Genomic DNA, 19917 nt, shown 5'->3' with positions numbered 1-19917 from the left:
GAAACTCATTGTCATTCATAGCTTAGCATAGTTGCTGCGTGATTGTGTGTGCGTGGATTCCGCCAGTGCGAGTGCGTGAGTGCGTAAAACCGAAGGCGTCCGTAGTTTTCCACAGGACATTACACCAGTGATTAGGACTAGCGAGAGAGCGAGCGAGCGGAAGCACTTCCTCCGTAGCCACCACTGTCGTCTCCTGTTCCTGTTCCCGCATCCAGGACGTCGGCCATGAAGCACTCGCCGCTGATTGCCAGCGTTTGTCTGGCGCTGGTGTTGATGTCATCCAGCCTGATTGGCAGCTCGGAGGCCAGAAACAAGAAGAAGTACGTCGGCGAGACGGGCGGCGATTTCGAGTTTATCGATGAGGTAAGTCCCAAATGGCTTCTCGACAGCCATCCAGCCAGCCCCATTCATTCACTGTCTCCGCTCCCCAACGACTCGGATTCCCCCGTCTGAGGCTCGGATCCGAGTCCGTCTCCGCCTCCCAGTTTGCCACTCTTCCTGTCTGTCTCCTACTTAATACGCCTTAAGCTGACTGCTGACATTTGCCAACGCTCCGAGACGCAAGAGTGCGGAATGCACGGAGAAAAACCCATCAATATAATCTAGATATTAACAGATATCAGGGGCTTTCAAATGATTGTCGTTTCTTTTAAGGAATGGTATGAATGAATGGAAAAAGCCCAAAAACTAACAGCATTTATTAAGATATTGTAAGACCTCTTGGCGATCTAGAATAATATTGGAACTAGAACTAACTAGAATTTCTAGAAACTAGTATAAATTTGATAGAGATATAATTTCTCAGGAATTAAAATGACTCAAAATTATACCTAAAAGTATGCTATCTCAATTTGTACTGGAAAAAACCCCATAAAGATCTATGTATTTAATATAAATTACCCATTAATTAAGCTGATTCCATCTAATTGGCTGGGAATCAGAAGCCAGAACATGGATGATAGAAACTTTTTAAGAGTTTTGCATTGTGAAAAAAGAGATAATTGAAAGGCCTAAGAAAAAACCCAGTTTTTTCGGTGTGTTCTGTGGCATATATAACGCAATTGCGCTTTTATTTGCCCAACTTTTTTTCCCCAGCCCGTCGTTGCTGAGGTTTCACACCAACAACTTCCGGTCGTGTTGTTTGTTTTTTTCCGCTCTACGTTTTCTGCCCCGAAAAAGAGAATGCGACGTGCCAATTACTCACGCAAATCCGATTTGTAGTAGCCTGTGTGTTCCCAGTGTCTCCGAAGAGCTGACCCGTCTGAGCCGGGCTATCTATGGCTCCCTTCTTGTTCGGGTCTTTAGCACGCACCTGTCCGGATATCGGAGACGATCCGGGAGGAGGAGGAACCCCAATGGAGGATAGGTACAAGTACCAGCGAGCCTAGGAAAATCAATAGCATTTGGCATTTTTGTTGTCGTTTCGCTGCGCGTAAACTATGAAGTAAGCGCTAAGCTGCTTTCAGTCGGTCTGCCAACACGCACCACCCGAACCCAAGGAACCAAAGAACCCACCGAACCGCCCGAAATCCCACCCAAAACCACCCGAACCGCCCCCTCATCGATGACTGTTAGTCACAGACGCAACGTCGTCGCTTTGTTTTTTTTTCGCCCATTTGAATGTATTATTTGCCTGGCGTTTTGCTTTCTCTCCAGCTTTTCTTCGCTTTGGACTAGTTCTTTTCATACTCTTGCAGAGGGTACTTAAAACTCCACCTTTCTTTCATCCTTATCAAGTATTCTCAGTCAGCATCATTTGGCGGTTTTAAACTAGTCTTTATTATTTTGAAGATATATTTTATTTTCAGATATTGACTGTTATTCCTGTAAATTTTAAAGAAAAAAATATATTTGAATAATCGTATTTATAAGAAAACTGGGAGATAAACTCGGTTTAAAAAACTTTGCTATATTTTAACTGTAACGAAAATGATATGTTCAAGTAAAAATATACATTTATATTAGAACTGCAAGGGTATATAACTTTCGTTTCGCAGATTTTGACTTAATTTTTCCATTTTATTTTTTTTTTTTTGGTATTTCGCTTTGTGTGTTGTGCTGTGTTTGTTTTGTTTGCCATTTTGGTTTTATTTCTCTGCGTTTCCTTCCCCTTTTCCCGAGCTCTTTTTTGCTCGGCCATTGTTGAGACCCTCTCTCTTTCCAAATGTGTTTTTGTGTATATGTGCTAATAGTCTGCTGTGACAGTGTGTGTGCCTTAACACACACGCACACACAATCACAGCAAGTCTAGCGGCCTTCAAGAAAAATTATTGCGATTCGCAAAAGTTTCCATAGGAAAAGGAGGAAATATTTCCGAAAGAAGGCATTTGAAATTTTTGGCAGGCACCACATACGCAGAATTTTAAACAGTTTCCAAACCGAATCCACATGTGTCCTTGTATTTGTGTTCCTCGTGCGTGTCGCCCATACAAACAGCTTTTGTTTCTGCATAAATTTCACTTTGATGTCCTCAAAATCTCCTTTTGCTGCCATTTTATATTCCCAGCGCTTAGTTTTTATAACGTCTAATCGCACATTTTCATTTTCTCGCAATAAATTGTACTTTTTATTGTACCAACTTCTGGCTTTTCAAGTATTCGCAGAATGGAATAAATTATTTGAAAAGTTTTTATAACCAAATTCAATCTGCCGTTAAGTGCGAATTCAAATATCACAATTTTCGACACATGCCTGGATTTTTCCTTCCTTTTTAAATCCCTGAATTTCTTTTATATAATTGCAAAGTTTTTGCGAAAAGTCAGAGATTCCGTGCAAAAAGTTCAAGACAAATTGTTCAGCCAAAGATTTTAGGCAAACACGGTCAGGGAAACCCTACCGAAACAGGCGCATAAATAAATGAAATCATATTTTGTGTATCCCTAGGTAATTTGCTTGGTTATCTGGCCGAAGGGCGGAAGTAATCCCCGCCAGAAGGAAATGGCCTCAAAGTATGCAGCACAAAGTAAATAACCATAAACAGTTGACGTTAATCAAGCACAAAAGAAGAGATGCCTGCGTAGAAAGGAATGGGACTGGGATTGTGATAGGAATAAGGAGAAGGATGCCATAGAATTCCGTTATGATTTATGCATGGTATACATTTCCATTTCCCGGTCCAATTTGGATCCGTTTTGTAAGCTTTGCATTAGTCGTAAAAATGATAATAAATTAGCTTAGATCGCAAGGAATTCGCCTGATTTGCAGACATTTCCGCCGGGCTGTCAACTAAGCAATAATCCCCAGTCATTCGTTGCTAGTTTTTCCCACCCTCTTGTACACCCCCTCGATTTATATAGGCAAAATCAGCCAGACAAACAGCCACTCAGTGAGTAAAAGTCTGAAAGTCAGATGCTCTATCCATCGATTACCAACAAATGACGCTCTGTTTGTCAGCACAAAATAAATCTTTGCATTGTGCATTTTGCAATTTGAGCGCTGGGAAAATGTGTCGCTGCAGCATAAAATAAAATGCGAATAAAATGGGAATAGAATGGAAATATGCTGAGGCCCCTGGCTTAGAATTTCAGACCCTAGCATCACACTCACAATGCGTAATCGTAATATATGCAAAACGTAGCTCCCTTTGCTCCACAATGTGTAAACATCTCAGCTGGCGGGTTTTTGTGTGTGTGAAATAGCTGCCAGCCATAAAGTTGATATGCATAATTTTGTATAAGCGCCACTTAGTGCTCTGCAGACACTATATATCCCTTGGAAGCACACCTCTCTCCCTGCAGCAGCGAAACTGAAAACTAAATCAGAATGTGGCTAAATTACAGCTTTACTTGTAGCTGTAGTAGTAGTTCCCTACCCTCCGGTCAGTGCGAGTTTGGTATCCATTTTTATGCGTACTAGATGGATAATGTCTGGTCTCAGCATCCGTTTGACCCCCAACGTTCCGTGTGTAGTGCAAGTTATGTAATAAACTTTTATGTTGTCAAACTGTTGCATAAATTGCCAGCACGCAGGCGAAACTTTGCAGGATGCTAAATAGGATCGGCGAAGTATAGTCTGTGTGTGTGAGGCCCATTTTGGCCAGCAGGGACATCATCATGGCCCGAGAAGTTATAAAAACGGCTGTAAAAGTTAACGACATAAGTATTCGGCTGACTGTCTGGCTATTTGGCCCCTGCATTAGCACCTATTTAGGCTACCAGCTTTTCAGCCGAAGAGAGCTTAGCGAAGTTCAGGTGCAGACAACACGACTTCACTTCGTTTTGGGTTGGCTTTCATTAGCATTGCAATTTCCAGGACCATTCCCACGGTTCCCCGGCTAAAGAGATTTGCATATTGCATGCCAGCAAAACTGAGAAAACCGAAAAACAGCGAGGGAACTGCAGCAGCTGAAATGTCTGAAACCAGCAATTTTCTTCTTGCCTTCCTGCGATGAAAATTTCCCAGGAGTGACACAGCTCTTGGTCTGAAGAAAATATGACTCGAACTAGACATACCAATTTCTCTGTTCTCCCAAAAAAAAAAAATACAAAATAAAAGCACAAACGAGCAGGAAAACTTATGAATCCGCTGCAAACTTTACTCACTTTACTCTTTTATTCACCGGCCCACGCCCACTTATCAGCCTTGTTGTGCATTCCGCTTTCGTCTGCTTTATGGGGTCTCCCCTATCCCTTATCGCATTGTGGCCTGCGTCCTTGCCAATCGCAGCCCAAACACCCCTCCGCCCAGCTTAATTTCTTTGTGGCAGGAGTCGAGTCCTGCACGTACACATTAGCAAATTGCCTGCATGTGTGCGAGAGCCGAGCAGAAGGATATATATGGCTACATGCTACACGGACTGCCTGCGAATGGCAAATGGCTTGCAGCTAAGGTTAAAAAATGCTGCAAATCGCTTACACACAAAGAAAATTAAATTTAAATTCAGTGAGGCATTTGTGAAACATGTTTATGATGGAAAAAACTCTTTTTTAGAGATGTAGGGTATTTTGAGAATTTTTAAACTCACCTGAGAATGAATAATCCTACAACTAGGTGCTTACATATTATATAAATTATATCCACTAAGTCCAGTACTTTTTCCTGTGTACGTAATTAACATCATGAACTCGTAATGCGATAGAACAGCCGCAGGATGCGAGTCTGGTTTTTCCTTTGATCATCGACGTTAATTAACAGCTTAGCTCGGATTTGGGGCACGCGTATTTGTTCCGCTTAAGAGCCACTTTACATGGCTTCTGCCGAACGGAGAGCCATGTTTCATAAATCTTGCACTGCGCCGCTCCCCTGCTACCAATAAGACAAATTGGTTTTGAAGCAACAAAACTTCGATGTCAGCTAAGGCGAAACTAAAATATTTTTCCTCCGAAGGGTGAGCAAAACTTGAGCAAACTCATTTTTCACTTTCATATTGTTGTGGGCCAGAGCCCAAACAGCTGGAGGATACCAAACCATAGTCATTGAGAGCCTCGTACATATGTGTGTGCCACTTAACTGATTATGTAAGACGAGCTCTGTGTGTGGGCTTGTCAGTTCTTGTTTGCTCCAGCAACATCTGTATTTACTGCCGGGCAAATATTAAATTTTCATAGCCATAGAGCCAAGGAGCCGAGGAGCCATGGAGCCTTGGAGCCGAGGATGCCGGAGAGAGAAATGTGCAATTTTAATTAATAGCTGCAGGATGATGGCCGGACTAGTTGGTCCAGTTAGGACAGAGAGCCGGCCACATATTGCAACTAATGAGTTTTCGAGAGGTGAGGTCCTGCTGGCCCAAATCGAAGATGCGAATCTGTCGCCCGGCCTATCAATTACAACTCGACACAATGGTCGAGATATTCGGCAGATATTCAGCAGACATTCGGGCTTTATGGCAGCTAAGCACATGTCAAATGGGATGTCGCATGGTCTGGCGGATGAGTGCCAGCCTGTTAAGCTGTCATTATTTATGGCCCAAGGACTCGAGGACTCAAGCTGCGTTTGCTGACAGCAGTCTTGCAGTGATTTTGAGGAGACGAAAACAGTTACAAATTATGCATATTAATTGTTTGTCTGCGGTTGACGCAAAGCCTAGAAAAAAGGAAGAATGGTTGGTATAATGAAGTGGTATGACGTTGAGGTTTCCAGCACATACAATACTGTAATGAAAATACCTACTAAGTGAAAAATGAGTTATCTAAAATATTATGATAGTGCCATAGATTTATAGGATTTTAATCATTCTTAAACATCCACTTAACTTTTGATTTTGATTATAGGTACGTATTTATTATGTTAAATGTGCTCTTACAAACTCGCATTAAACGAATAAGGTTTAAAATGAAAAGGTTTTCCACTCAAAATGAAGTCAAATGATATCCTGCGGGCATACAGTGCGTATACGTAATGCGATGACGATGGTGACCTTGCTTTTCACTCATTTCTTTCGCAGACATCTTGCCGACGGCCATTGGCTTGGGCCTTTGCCCCGGCTCTTACATAATTTTCGACGAAGAACCCATCTTCATATTGACTTTGTTGACGTACATTCCTGACATTACAATTTGCTATATTAAATTTCTCGTCATGTTGTGATTGGCATTTGACGTGGCCAAAAAGAAGCTCATGTCTCGTCTCGCTGCGGGATTTCTGGGGCCAAGAAGCCGCGAATTGTGTGAGGGAAAAAGTTGATTTAATATTTCAGCTGCAAGGTGCCACGGAAAAATTAAAAGCGAGATAAAGGGATTCGGCATGGACGTTAAACGAAACGACTTCTCGGGTGTGGCGGTGGTGGTGGTGGTGGGGTCCTGAGGTATGGCGCACATAAAACTTTCTGCCAGAGACATTTTCGGGCATTCCAGTGTGAGTGAGAATGTGTGTGTGCGCACACGCATTACCATAAATAAATTATAACGTTCGCTACTTCGACTGTGAGTTTATAGCTTGTATGCGATAACTCTCGCAGACACACACGAAATTTAGGATCCTTGCAGGAGAGAGACGGCAATGTACCAAAAGGCAGGGAGACAGATAATAACAGTTGGCAAGTTGGCAACGGAGAGCCGGGTAGGATGTTACATCCTTTGGCTCAAACAGCAAGGGAGCGGCACACATGCAGGCGATAATAATTTACGGCATGAAAGCAAAACACAATGGAGGGCCTTTCCTTCGCTTCGAAGCGAAACAAAACCAAAAACCGAAAACCAAAAATGGAAACGTTGACTAAGGACGAGAGCATAAAAGTTTTTATTCCACAGAAATTGCAGTCAGCCGCAAAATCCTGCATACAAATTATGCAATTAGGCGGGACGTGAACGGCAGAAATTGAGGCCAAGTGCGGATATTATGTTCTTAAAAAACTAAAAGCTCAGGCGAAAGTTTTTCCGCCAGTTATCAAATTCAGAAAATTGTCTCTTCTGCCGCCAAGTCAACATTGAGTTCCAAGTCCTGAATCCCGAGTCCCTTGAAAACAGTCCAAAATCCCTGACAAATTGTCAACGAAAGTTTATACTCGCTCCCAAAAGTTGGCTCTTGGCAAAGTTTTTGCAGGCTAACTGCTGACAGTTGTAAAAATAATATTGCGTATACGCAGCGCTTGCCAATGACGAACTGGCTTTCGGGGCCAAAGCAAACACTGTAAGTGAAACGGGTATAAAAATGAAGCCCGAAGGCTGAATGGCACAAAGGCGTCCCAAAGTTTTCCATTCAAGTTGCAATTAGCTGGCCCGAGGAGCCTTAGGAGTCCGGAAACAGACAATGACAAGTGGAGAAACAGGGTCTAAACTTTGACAGCCAACAGAATCTCAGTTGATTGACTTTCTGCTGGCAGAAAGCCGAGCTGAAGGCTCTTTTTTTGTTGTTTTGGTTTTTGGAAAAACAACACTCTACTCCCCAACATTTCCACACTCTGCTCCAGCTTCAATCAGGCAGGAAGAGAAAATTAAATTTTTATTCTAGCTTCATTTTGCATTTTCGTGGCAAATTCAATTGCAGCTGCTGCCGCTTCCCACTTCCTGTTGCACTTTGTTACTCCGAGGCAACTCCACTACCCACCAACCCCAAAAACTGCATTCCTTTGCTCCGTTTCAATTAGATAGCAACTCGGCAAAAGTTTATGCAAGAATTTCCCCGTATCTGCGCTAAAGTCTGTGCAAGAGCCAGAAAACACAAAACAAAACACACAAGACGCTGCAGCTGAAACAGCAGCCGAAATACTTATTTCTCGAAAATAAACGGAACGGCGACTGTACAAATATACAGATGGCGATGGCGAAAAAAGGGAATAAAATGCCAGGGAACGGAAATGAAATTGCAATTGCTGGCTTGGCCCACACAGACGACGCCAAGTCGCGAAGCGAAGCGTTGATGCGGAGCCAAGGGGACGGAGAAAGCCAAGTTTGCACTGCTTTTGCATGTTCTGAGCTGTTTATGCCTCGGTTTCCCTGCCTCTGCCTCGTTTTTGGCTTGGCCCGACTTGCAATGCCATTTCCGCCACGGTCTCATATTGCGCCCCAGCGTATGCAATAAAGTTTGCTCTGCGGCAGCGGCAGCGAAAGAAAGAGAGCTACAGTCGAAATTCCGCCAGTCGAAGATCCATTTGACAGGGAACAAGTACAAACAGATACAATATTTCTTCCTTTTTTTATGATTTTTGTTACATTACCTTCATTTACTTCTGCACATTTAAATATGTTTGGGCACACACCCCTTTGCTCTGAGCTTAAAACTTTAACAATTGAAACTGAATAATTATGGTATTTCATTTATGTGAGTTGCATACTATGCATGTGACAGCAGAGAATGGGAAAGCTGATCCAAATTAAAATACTTATTTTTTTGATTTTTTTATTCAGAAAATAAATGTGTATACAAATTTGATTTATTTTTATTTGTTAATAAATCTTCATTCTTTTTCAAAATTGTTTTTTGCCAGCTAAAAAATTTGAATATTTTGATTAACGGCTTTTGGATTTTAGTTTCCGTTGTGAAAGTTTTCAAGCATGAAGACAAATTATAAACAATTAGTCGCTACATTCTAATCATACCCACTCTGCGTAGTTAAAGAAATTTCCACAAGTAAAAGTTGGAATTATGTAGGAGAAACTAGATGCTTGACTCCCACTTCCACTCCCACTCCCAAGAGCCATTTGCCAAAGCCAAGCCAAACCCCACTTTCACCCGTTGGCCGCAAGGGCTTAATCAGGCGCAACTTTTTAGAAGAATTTTGCGGGGATTCCCGCTCTTAATGTCGCACCCGCACAACCGAGCACTATACTAAATATATAGAGCTATATAGCTGCGGCACACAGGAGCTCATTAGTTGGGCGGCAGTGGCGCTTAAGCTTAAGCTGCGAGCGTAGAAATTGCGCAGCTTTGGCGCTAAACAAGTTAATTAGTTTGCCTCTCTTTTTTCCGCAATGGCTGGAGTAAAGCTTAACGACAAAATAAATTATTTGCCGCACACACATAAGCGCCATGGAGACTTCAATTGACTTTATTAAGCGTGTGAGTGCGTGTGGGCGTGCCTGCGCTTTAATGACACTTTTCAGTCAGCTGCTGTCGCCACAGGACGTGGCTCTAGCCCACGTTTATTATCCCAGCGACAGGAGCTTCCTGTCTCTGAAGCGGCACAATGCCAGGATGTGTGTGTGCGGAGTGGCAAATGGGATCTCATCTACGGCCTGACTTTGATCTACGGCATATTAAACTCGACTCTGCGTTCGTTGGAGCCTTTTCTCAGTCTCACTCTATTATTCTTATTTTAAAATTAAACATTAATTATTTGGTAGCCATGAAAAATGATGTGCGGCCCACTGTGCAGCTGGGGCAACATTAGAAAACAAGGCAGCGGCAATTGTCTTTGTGTCGCATAAAAACACTTTGCTGTCCCCAGCCAAATATATGTACTACATATAGTACATGCGCTGCAGATATACCCATACAGCTGGGGTCGAAATAATAGGGCCAAACAGGATATAATTGTCCGCCATTATAGGAATTAAACTAAACGGGCAAGCCAATTTATTTTTATTTATATGTATGCAAATTGGGTCATAACTTAAATCTAAAGACAAATTATTCCTAAATTATATATCGTACACTTGGTATATCGTTTTTAAAATGTTTTATTTTTCATTCCGGCATTTGAGCTCATCAAACATTAAAACCATAATTTATTTCACAAAAAATGGCGTTATAAATCCATTAAGCTGTTAATCCTTGGACAAATTACGTGATAACATGATATGTATTGGACTAATAACACTTTTATAAAATTATAAATCACTATAAATTGCATTTTTTTTCAATTTTAAAAGTTGGCAACAGAATACGAATCCCATATTTTTACCGCAACTGTACTAGAGGAGCAGCCAACTCAGATACAAGCCTGTGCTCGTTTAATCTTGGATTTTAATAGCACGGCCATAATGTTGTGAGCCTCCCATTTCAGGACATCGAGCCGCAGCAGTCACAAGTAAATTGAATTTAATTAGGAACGAGTTTTTCATTGTGATTGCCAGGTTTTATTCGTCATAAACTTCGGACGGCAATAAAAGATCGAGCCTGCTGCCGGTTGCCTGCCAAATGCAAATGTGGAGCTCCTTTTTGGGAAGAAAACAAATTAGGAAAAAAAAAAATGGAATCTTTAAAGACGCCCAAACTTCTGGAGGCCCTAATTAGTGTGAGTGGGCCATTAAGAATTTGCTCAGGTTCGCGCTTAAAGTTAGCATCGAGTGTGGGCCAAAGAAATTAAAATTGAAATGTAAAAGTTGCCAAACTTTTTCCTCCACCGCCCCGACCCAGAACACACACATTATGGGAGTTGGCGGAAATTTAAAATGCAAAGCAAAACGCCGTGGAAAAGGGAAGCCGAAACCCAGAGCCTGGAACCCAGAACTTGCTTTCAAGTGGGTTCGTGGCAGGTGGGCTGAAAAAACTTGGTGCATTAAGTGCACTCTGCCGTGGAGGACCAGACAGCCGGGCGAAAAATGTATAAAAAGGTGAGCGAGCTGTGCTGCCAACTGCCACCAGCTCATTAAAAGCAAAAATGATATGCATTAAGTTGCCAGCGGTAACGAGGGCGTTAAAGGGCTGGACCTCGTCGACTGGACTCATTATGCCAAACTGGCGCCACTAATGGTCAGTGTTAATTGCGTGGAAAGCATTTGAAATGCACCACCCGAAAACCAGCGCCCCTTCGAACTGACATTCGCCTGATAAATTGTCATAATTCCAGGCCGCACAAAGGACCTCCATCTCCATCTCTCTCTGCGGACTGCCATCAATACATATTTCATTGCCCTGACACATGCATTAACATGTCTAATCGGCACGCAGGGGTCACAGTTGCAGCCAGGACACAAATGGCCCGAAAAGGAGGGCGCTGCGGGGGGTCATGTCCCTTTGAGAGCACGTAGCCATTATTCATTCTGCGGCCCCAGCATAATTTATTGCCCTTGGCACCACTCACATGTCAGACATTCCGAAGTGCTGCCCAACTGACAATTTGCAGAGACTGACATGCAGCAGTTTAACTTAACCCTTGACCCCCGACCCCTTCCCCTTTTCCTACCTCTTCGCAGGTGGCGGGGCCTTAAAATTTATTTTGTTTGACTAACTGACAAAACTCACTCCCACCTGTCTCGTCCGCTTGGCAGCAGTGTCTCACAAACTCGCTGCACTCGCTGTCACATCGATGACAGCCCCTCAGTCCAGCGGGTAAATTGGCAAGCGGGCGAACAGGGCGTATGCGCGATGTGGCCAGCACTGGCTAGAGCCGAAATGAGTTCGTTGTAGGACAAACAAACTTTGGAGATAGGAGTGCCCCTATTATGGAGTTGGTGAATGGTGATGGAAAAGTGGCGGAGGTTCAGTATCCCCAGTTTTCGCAAAAAACGACTATCTGTTGGCCAAAGACAAACTTTTTTAATTTCTCTGTGTTTTAATTTACCCTTTAGATGTTTAGAATTTTCTTTGTTTATTAAAAAAAAAGAAATCAAAGTCAGTTCAACTTAAGTTTTTAAAAAACAGGAATTTTTTTAAGTTGTAAAGTTTTTTATTACATAAGTAGGATGTCTTACAACTGAAAGTTCATTCAGCTGGATTTCATTTGGCCGACCACACCTTCGTCTAGACAGAAGCAGACGTCAATTTCCTCCAAGTAATTGGTTCTTACCAACAAGCAACCGCAATCTATTTCTCATGTTTCAATTGGATAAAATGTTTGCATCTCAGGGTTTGAGTTTAATTCTGTCTTTTTTTTAACTATAACCATATATTTTCTTATCTAGTCAGATTATGGTGTTAAGTTAAACAAAGTGCTCAGATCAGAAAATTTATGTCTTCAGATATTTATCTTTATGTGCATGCCATTAATATGATTTACGCTCCAATTTTGCCCACTTAAGATAAGATAGGTAAATCACCTAATTACAAACATAAACAATTTTATTTTAATGATTGCCACAAAGAAGACATTGGCTAGACCTCGGTAATATTTGGAATAATCTTCTTGTACACTTCAATGCCATTTAAGTAATATTCAGCCTTTAAGAATTCATCATGATCATGGATCAGTACCGGAGTATTTATGATGGGTGAGAATCCAATAGCTGGGATTCCCTGCTGACGAATAAACCGAGAATCGGTGACTGCGAAACAGACAATCGGTTTTACTTTCAGCTTACTGAAAAATAGAGAAATGTTAGAAATTGTAAATCAAAAGCTAACGAGAACTCACAGTTCATTTAGAGTGGCTTTCAAACCCATCCAATAGGGATTCGAATCATCCAGTTTGGTGGCTGCCACAAAGGCCTCTTTCAGGGGAAACTCAATCTCGATGCCACCACCTGCCTCCTTGCACCAGTCGCGGATTTGCTGCTCGAAGGCCACCAAATCCAGGGTGATGGACAGACGCATGTCGAAGATGGCCTCAAGAAGCGGCGGAACCACATTGCTTTGCACTCCACCACTCAACTGGGTGAGATTCACAGTGGTCACGTCACCGATGCTAAGACTCTGGTCGTTTTTCAGTCGCTGAATCTGCGAATCCCTGAACTCCGTCAGCTTGTTCAACACATAGTTCAGCTTTACGCCGGCAGTATCGGGCAACAATAGAGAACCATGGCCAGCAGTTCCATCAACTTTCAGTTTGAGAACTTCGGAGAAGAAAGGAGTCTCAATTCACTGGTGTAAAAGGTTGTTCAAGCTACTCACCCCATCGGATACGCTCGGCGTAGAACAAATGATGGACATCACTGGCACTAGTGCCTCCCTCGTCCAAACTAAATCCCACGTTCATTTGCTTGAAGTAATCCGCTTTAACGAACACTGCCATTCCAAGGATTCCCCCGATCTCCTCGTCAGGCACAAAGGTCACGTAAACAGTCCGTTTGGGCTGGAAGCCACTAGCCTTCAGAAGGCGAATGGCTCCCAGATACTGAGTGCCCACAGATTTCATGTCCTGAGTGCCCCGCGCAAAGATCCTTCCCTCCTCATCGATATCGGCAGCGAAGGGATCGTGGGTCCACTTATCCGGATACACGGGAACCACATCCATGTGCGAGTTCAGAATGATTGAGGGGAGCTCCGGTTGTTTTCCCAGCCACTTGATGATCACCACGGGCTTGGATTCAACCGCTGGATAAACCACTTCCACGGGAAGATTGAGGGAGTTAGCCTGCCGCTTGAGGAACTCCACGCAAGCAGCTAAGAAACAAGTGATGAATGCACTTTCGAAATATTCCACTTAATCATGTCCTTACTATAATCAATATCAGGGTGTACGGATGGAATACGCAAGTATTCCCGGAATATATTAATTTCCTCATTGTTTTCCCATTTTTCGGCACACATTTTGAGATGGTAAGAGAGATAAATTACGAATGAATGCTTCTAAGCATCCGCTGGCTATATATACCCCTGGTTTGTTCCAATTATAAGATTATCATATGGGGTTATGATAATAAAGTGTTTATCAAAAAGTACACCTTAAAGTGTGATGCTATACTTTATGCTATATAGATGCATGGGGAGAGTCATGATGATAACACAACTGACAAACATTATTTAATAGGAGATTAACTATTCTATTCTATTTCTATTTTCCTTTTGAGAATTTAAGAGATTATAAGAATTGGGGATTAAAAATTTTATTTTTGTTTATCTAATGCTAATAAAATAAAAATTTAATTTTAGTAGTATATCACTTTATTTTATATATGTCTTAGCATATCACTCTTTACATTTGATAAGATAGAATCCAAATAAAAAACTCGGCACACTTCTAAGAATCAGAACATCTTTATTCAGATAACGATCCACATTGCCTGATAAATCATTTCATTAAACTTCAGCCAGATTGCGAATAATCTTCTTGTACACTTCAATGCCATTAAGATAAACATCGGCCTGCAGAAACTCGTCGTGGTCGTGGATCCGCATGGTGGTGTTTATAATGGGTGAAAATCCAATTGCCGGCGTTCCCTTTTCCCGAATATAACGACTGTCGGTGGCACCAGGGCAAACGATGGGATGGACCTTTAATCCACTAAAATAACAGGGAGATTACGATCAAGCTAAGATACTATATAAATGGCACTTACAGTTCATCGATTGCGGCTTTGACAGCTAACCAGAAGGGATTCGAATCGTCCAGCTTGGTGGGTCCTATATAAGGTTCCTTCTGGAAGAAATCAATGTCGATGCCGCCACCCGCTTCCTCGCACCAATCGCGAATCTGCTTCTCGAAGGCAACCACATCCACGGTAATGGCAATGCGCATGTCGAAGACCGCCTCGAAGAGAGGAGGCACCACGTTGCTCTGGACTCCACCGCTCAGCTGGGTGAGATTCACGGTGGTCACATCGCCGCTGCTGAGGCTTGAATCCTTCGCCATGCTCTCCACTTGCGAGGTTCGGAACTCTGTGAGTTTGTTCAGCACGTAGTTCAGCTTCACGCCGGCGGTGTTCGGAAGCAACAGTGATCCGTGGCCAGAAGTTCCACTGACCTTTAGTTTGAGTCCTGCAGAAGAGACATATGATCTAGGAATCTTAGGAACTTAATTCTCTAGAGGAACTTGCCCCATCGCAAACGCTCGGCGAAGAACAAATGATGCACATCACTGGCACTAGTGGCTCCTTCGTCCAAGCTGAATCCCACGTTCATTTGCTTGTAGTTATCCGTTTTAACGAACTCCGCCATTTCGAGGACACCGCCAGTCTCCTCGTCGGGCACAAAAGTCACATAAACTGTCCGTTTGGGCTGGAAACCACTTGACTTTAAAAGCCGAATAGCTCCCAGATACTGAGTGCCCACAGATTTCATGTCCTGGGTGCCCCGCGCAAAGATCCTGCCCTCCTCATCGATATCGGCGGCAAAAGGATCGTGGGTCCACTTGTCTGGGAATACGGGAACCACATCCATATGGGAGTTGAGGATAATCGAAGAGAGTTCCGGCTGGCTTCCCAGCCACTTGATGATCACCACGGGCTTCGTTTGAACAGCTGGATAAACCACATCCACGGGAAGATTCAAGGAGCTCGCCTGACGTTTAAGAAACTCCACACAAGAGGCTACAAATTAATTGTTTGTAAAATGCGTAACTTTTATGGTCCAAGCGAAGCCTTACTGTAGTCTACATCGGGGTGCACGGTTGGTATACGCAAGTATTCCCGGAAAATTTTAATTTCCTCATTGTTTTCCCACTTTTCCAAAGCCATTTTGAAACTTCTGCTAGGAGACATAAACAGCAACTGAGCTGCACTAGAGATTCCGTGCGAATTTATAATCGCACTGTTTGCTTTCAAGTTTATGGTCAAGGCAATTTACATGTTTATCAAATGTGTTTGTGGTTGCGATAGGAAAGGCCTTATCAGCAGAAACCACTCGTGTGTTACCAAAAAATGGGGCTACATTTCTAGGAGCTTAACCAAATGGCAAATGAACCTTTGACCTATTAAACCAAAAATCTGTGTCATGTTCTTGGAATAAATCAAATATAATAGCAGCAAATGGAAAACATCAATTCGTAAAAAGTATGACAAGTTTCGGTAGCTTTGATTGATGGCCTTCCCTTTTAACTAATCAAGTGATTATTTTGGCTCTAATGGGCTTTCCAGGCTTCCAGCTCGCTATCTATATTGATATGATTCAGCAAAGTGCAGATATATGTATTCCCCATTATCTATACGGTCGGAAGGATAGAAACTTGTGTTTTCTTTAGATACACGTTGATATCTCTTTGAAGAAAGATATCCGTTTAATGCAGGGCAGATAAGATAGGAAAGACAGGAATTTTTGTATCAACTTATAACAAAATCATCAATCTTTATTTGATAAGGTTCTCAGGCGTTATTTCGAATTCGTTTTCAGACTGTGGCTAGGTTGCCCAATATTTTCTTGTAAATTTGAATGCCCTTCAAATAAGTTTCGGCTCCCAAATATTCGTCATGATCATGGATGCGCATGCTGGTGTTTTTAATGGGGGAGAATCCCAAGGCCGGAATGCCCTGAGCCCTAATATTCCTGCTGTCGGTGGCACCGGGACAAACGATGGGGTAGATCTTCAGGCCACTGTAATATATAGAAAAGTTGTATTAGAAACCGGTTAAATAAACCACTCTATCTAGACTTACAGCTCATCGGTGGCCGCCTTGAAGGCCAGCCAGAAGGGATTCGAGTCATCGATCTTAGTGGGCGCCACATAGGGCTCCTTCTCGTCGAAGGAGATCTCAATGCCGCCGCCGGCCTCCTCGCACCAGTCGTGGATCTGCTTCTCGAAGGCCACCACATCTAGAGTGATGGACAGGCGCATGTCGAAGACAGCCTCGAAGTGAGGAGGCACCACGTTGCTCTGGACGCCACCGCTCAGCTGGGTGAGATTGATGGTGGTCACATCGCCTATGTTTATGGTCTGATCCCTGGCCAAACGCTGGACCTGCGATTCGCGGAACTCCGTGAGTTTGTTGAGCACGTAGTTCAGTTTTACGCCGGCAGTGCTGGGCAGCAGCATCGAACCGTGTCCGGAGGTTCCACTGAAGTTCAGTTTGAGGCCTGCAAAGGAAAAGGGATGTATTTTAGAGACCCCTCTAATTCAGAGTTTATAGATCACTCACCCCATCGCATACGCTCGGCATAGAACACATAGAACAGATCGATTTCACTGGTGCCTCCCTCATCAAGGGAGAAACCCACGTTCATGTTGCTGTAGTACTCGGTCTTCACGAACTCCTGCATGCCCAGTTCACCGCCGATCTCCTCGTCGGGCACAAAGGTCACGAAAACATTGCGCTTGGGCTGGACACCGCTGGCCTTGAGCAGGCGAATGGCACCCAGATATCCTGTGCCCACCGATTTCATGTCCTGCGTTCCCCGCGCAAAGATCCTGCCCTCCTCATCGATGTCGGCTGCGAAGGGATCGTGGGTCCACTTGTCGCGGAACACGGGAACCACATCCATGTGCGAGTTCAGGATAATAGAGGGCAGTTCCGGTTCGGTTCCCAGCCACTTGATGATCACCACGGGCTTTCCCTCCACCGGATGTATGACGTCCACGGGGAGATCCAGGCTGTGGGCCTGTCGCTTCAGGAACTCCACGCACTCGGCTGAAAGTTCGAAGTAGACTTAAGTAATGCCTCTAAAAATCCTTTTGCCGAAGCCCTACTGTAATCCACATCTGGCTGCACCGTTGCTATACGCAAGTACTCCCGGAATATTTTGATTTCCTCGTTGTCCTCCCACTTTTCGGTGCTCATTTTGTGATCGGTGATGTGTTCGCTGCCAGTTAACAAACTCGAATGTGCGACGGTTGGCGAGAAATGAGCTTATACAGGTATTTTCGTGTTGGTGATTTTGATTTTATGGCCTTGGTTTTTAATTATTATCAAATAATGAGTGCGTTATCAACCGCCTGCGGGCTACCAATGTGATAACAGCGAGTATTCTTGTACAAAACTCTCCCAAAACAAATGTCTGATAGCAAACAGTAGCAACATTCGATATAGTTCAAATAAATACAATTGAAACCACACTCACCGATGTGAATATACCCTTATTACTATTATAAGGGTGAGATAGAAACCGTAAAAAAACAATTAATAGAAACACACATATGTTAGTGTCACAAAATATTATCTATAATGGTGACGAGTAATATTTATTGGATATTATTTGGGGACAAAGTCCATGACAAATTGTATTATCAGTGTTTGGCTGCAGATATGATTTGAACAACATTTAAACATTTAATTTCGGCCTTACACTCATCGCCTAAAAAACATTACTCATAAAAGATAAGACCAATCGAAGCATATTGATTTCAATTCTTGAAACACCAGTGGAGAAATTCAGTTGAATATTTTATGAATCAGCAATTGCCGGGATAAGCTTCCTGTACACCTGAATGCCATGCAGATAGGTGTCGGCTCGCAAGTACTCATCATGATTGTGCAGCAGCACGGGTGTGTTGTTGATGGGTGAAAATCCCAGAGCGGGAATCCCCATCCGCCGGACGTAGTAGCTATCGGTGGCACCGGGAAAAACTCGTGTGTGGGTGATCAGACCGCTGAAATTACACCGAAATTAGAAGAAAAAACTCTATAATCTCTGGTTATCCCTACAGTTCATCCAAACCCTGTTTCATGCCCAGCCAGTATGGATTGGAGGCATCTATCTTGGTCTCCACGGCGGGACACCTTAGTATGAAATCCAGTTCCACTCCGCCTCCAGCTTCATCACACCAATCACGAATCTGCCTCTCCAGTGCATCCTCATCTTGGGTGACGGCAATGCGAACATCGAAAACGGCTTCTATCAAAGGAGGAACCACATTGCTCTGGGTGCCCCCTTCCAGTTGGGTTAGATTCAAAGTGGTCACATCGCCGACCTCCCAGGAGGGGTTCCTGGCCAGCAGCTGAACCTGCGTTTCCCGGAACTTTATCAGCTTATCCATCACGTAATGGAACTTCTCGCCAGCCGTGTCCTTGTGCAGCAGCGAACCGTGTCCTGAATGGCCACTGAACTTTAAGCGGAGATCTGTGGAGATATCATATATCACATCATATCGTATCATATCACAAAAATAAAAAACTTACGCCACAGTGTGCGCTCGGCATAGAATACGGGATAGGACTCATTTTCGCTGGCGATGCCCTCGTCCAGGCTGAAACCCACATTCATGCCTTTGAAGTAATCACCCTTCACAAATTCGGCCATGCCCATGTCGCCGCCAGTCTCCTCGTCGGGCACAAAGGTCAGATAGACAGTTCTCCTGGGCTGATAGCCACTGGCTTTGAGCGCACGGACTGCAGCCATGTACTGGCAGCCCACTGACTTCATGTCCTGCGCACCGCGAGCATAAATCCTGCCCTGGTCGTCCATGTGGGCACCGAAGGGGTCGTGGGTCCACTTCTCGGGGAACACGGGAACCACGTCCATGTGCGAGTTCAAAATAATCGATGGCAGTTCGGGAATCTTTCCCAGCCATTTCATAACCACCACCGGTTTCGATGGCATCACAGGATGGATCACATCCACCGGTAGACCCAGGTTGCTAGCCTGCCGCTTTAGGAACTCCACGCAAGCAGCTGAAACAGAAAGAAAGGATAATAACAAAAACCAGGACGTACAATAGCAATCCTCACTATAGTCCACATCTGGATGCACCGTGGGAATGCGTAAATACTCCTGGAAAATTTTAATTTCCTCATCGCTTTTCCATTGTTCTCGGCAAGTGCACATTTTGAGTTGAATGCCCCGCGGTTGTAAAGAGACTGACTTGTTATCCTCGACGTTGTTTGGTTTTCAGTCTGAGTGTGGTTTGACTTTACGGCTTTATCAGTTGTTGACTCTAAGCTTCTTGATTAGAAACCCCAGCAATTTCGCGTGCACAGCTTCTTCTTTTATCTGGAAAACCCTAGATAGTAGAGCTGCTTAGTTATCGATGGTATTGTAATCACACTATCGATGATTTAAGGTTTAATAAACATA

At 43.5% G+C, this 19917-nt stretch overlaps 5 protein-coding genes across 6 annotated transcripts in view; 1 reads left to right on the top strand and 4 right to left on the bottom strand.

Moving 5' to 3' along the window:
• The first annotated feature begins 77 nt into the window (after positions 1-77).
• Cow (Proteoglycan Cow) overlaps positions 78-19917 on the top strand; it is a 43820-nt gene continuing 23980 nt past the window's right edge. For both annotated transcript variants that reach the window (XM_017147525.3, XM_017147523.3), the window contains exon 1: positions 78-363. In XM_017147525.3, coding sequence (XP_017003014.2) covers positions 226-363 — 138 coding nt within the window. In that variant the 5' untranslated portion in view covers positions 78-225. The remainder of the gene's footprint in view (positions 364-19917) is intronic.
• On the bottom strand, positions 12296-13785 carry LOC108061400 (aminoacylase-1). The gene is made up of 4 exons (XM_017147531.3): positions 13695-13785; positions 13147-13638; positions 12671-13088; positions 12296-12616 (listed from the first exon to the last, which is right to left on the bottom strand). Exons 1-4 carry the CDS (start codon positions 13783-13785, stop codon positions 12412-12414), a joined length of 1206 nt encoding a protein of 401 aa, XP_017003020.2. The 3' UTR covers positions 12296-12411.
• On the bottom strand, positions 14214-15688 carry LOC108061398 (aminoacylase-1A). The gene is made up of 4 exons (XM_017147529.3): positions 15560-15688; positions 15012-15503; positions 14535-14952; positions 14214-14479 (listed from the first exon to the last, which is right to left on the bottom strand). Exons 1-4 carry the CDS (start codon positions 15672-15674, stop codon positions 14275-14277), a joined length of 1230 nt encoding a protein of 409 aa, XP_017003018.3. The 5' UTR covers positions 15675-15688; the 3' UTR covers positions 14214-14274.
• On the bottom strand, positions 16225-17751 carry LOC108061399 (aminoacylase-1). Its single transcript, XM_017147530.3, has 4 exons — positions 17594-17751; positions 17046-17534; positions 16566-16983; positions 16225-16503 (listed from the first exon to the last, which is right to left on the bottom strand). Exons 1-4 carry the CDS (start codon positions 17682-17684, stop codon positions 16299-16301), a joined length of 1203 nt encoding a protein of 400 aa, XP_017003019.2. The 5' UTR covers positions 17685-17751; the 3' UTR covers positions 16225-16298.
• On the bottom strand, positions 18060-19905 carry LOC108061396 (aminoacylase-1). The gene is made up of 4 exons (XM_017147526.3): positions 19572-19905; positions 19023-19514; positions 18549-18963; positions 18060-18493 (listed from the first exon to the last, which is right to left on the bottom strand). Exons 1-4 carry the CDS (start codon positions 19666-19668, stop codon positions 18289-18291), a joined length of 1209 nt encoding a protein of 402 aa, XP_017003015.2. The 5' UTR covers positions 19669-19905; the 3' UTR covers positions 18060-18288.

The sequence above is a fragment of the Drosophila takahashii genome, chromosome 3R (assembly GCF_030179915.1).
Source record: "Drosophila takahashii strain IR98-3 E-12201 chromosome 3R, DtakHiC1v2, whole genome shotgun sequence".
NCBI lineage: Eukaryota > Metazoa > Arthropoda > Insecta > Diptera > Drosophilidae > Drosophila > Drosophila takahashii.
Note: the sequence above shows the minus strand (reverse complement) of the source record. Positions and strands in the feature narration are given on the sequence as shown.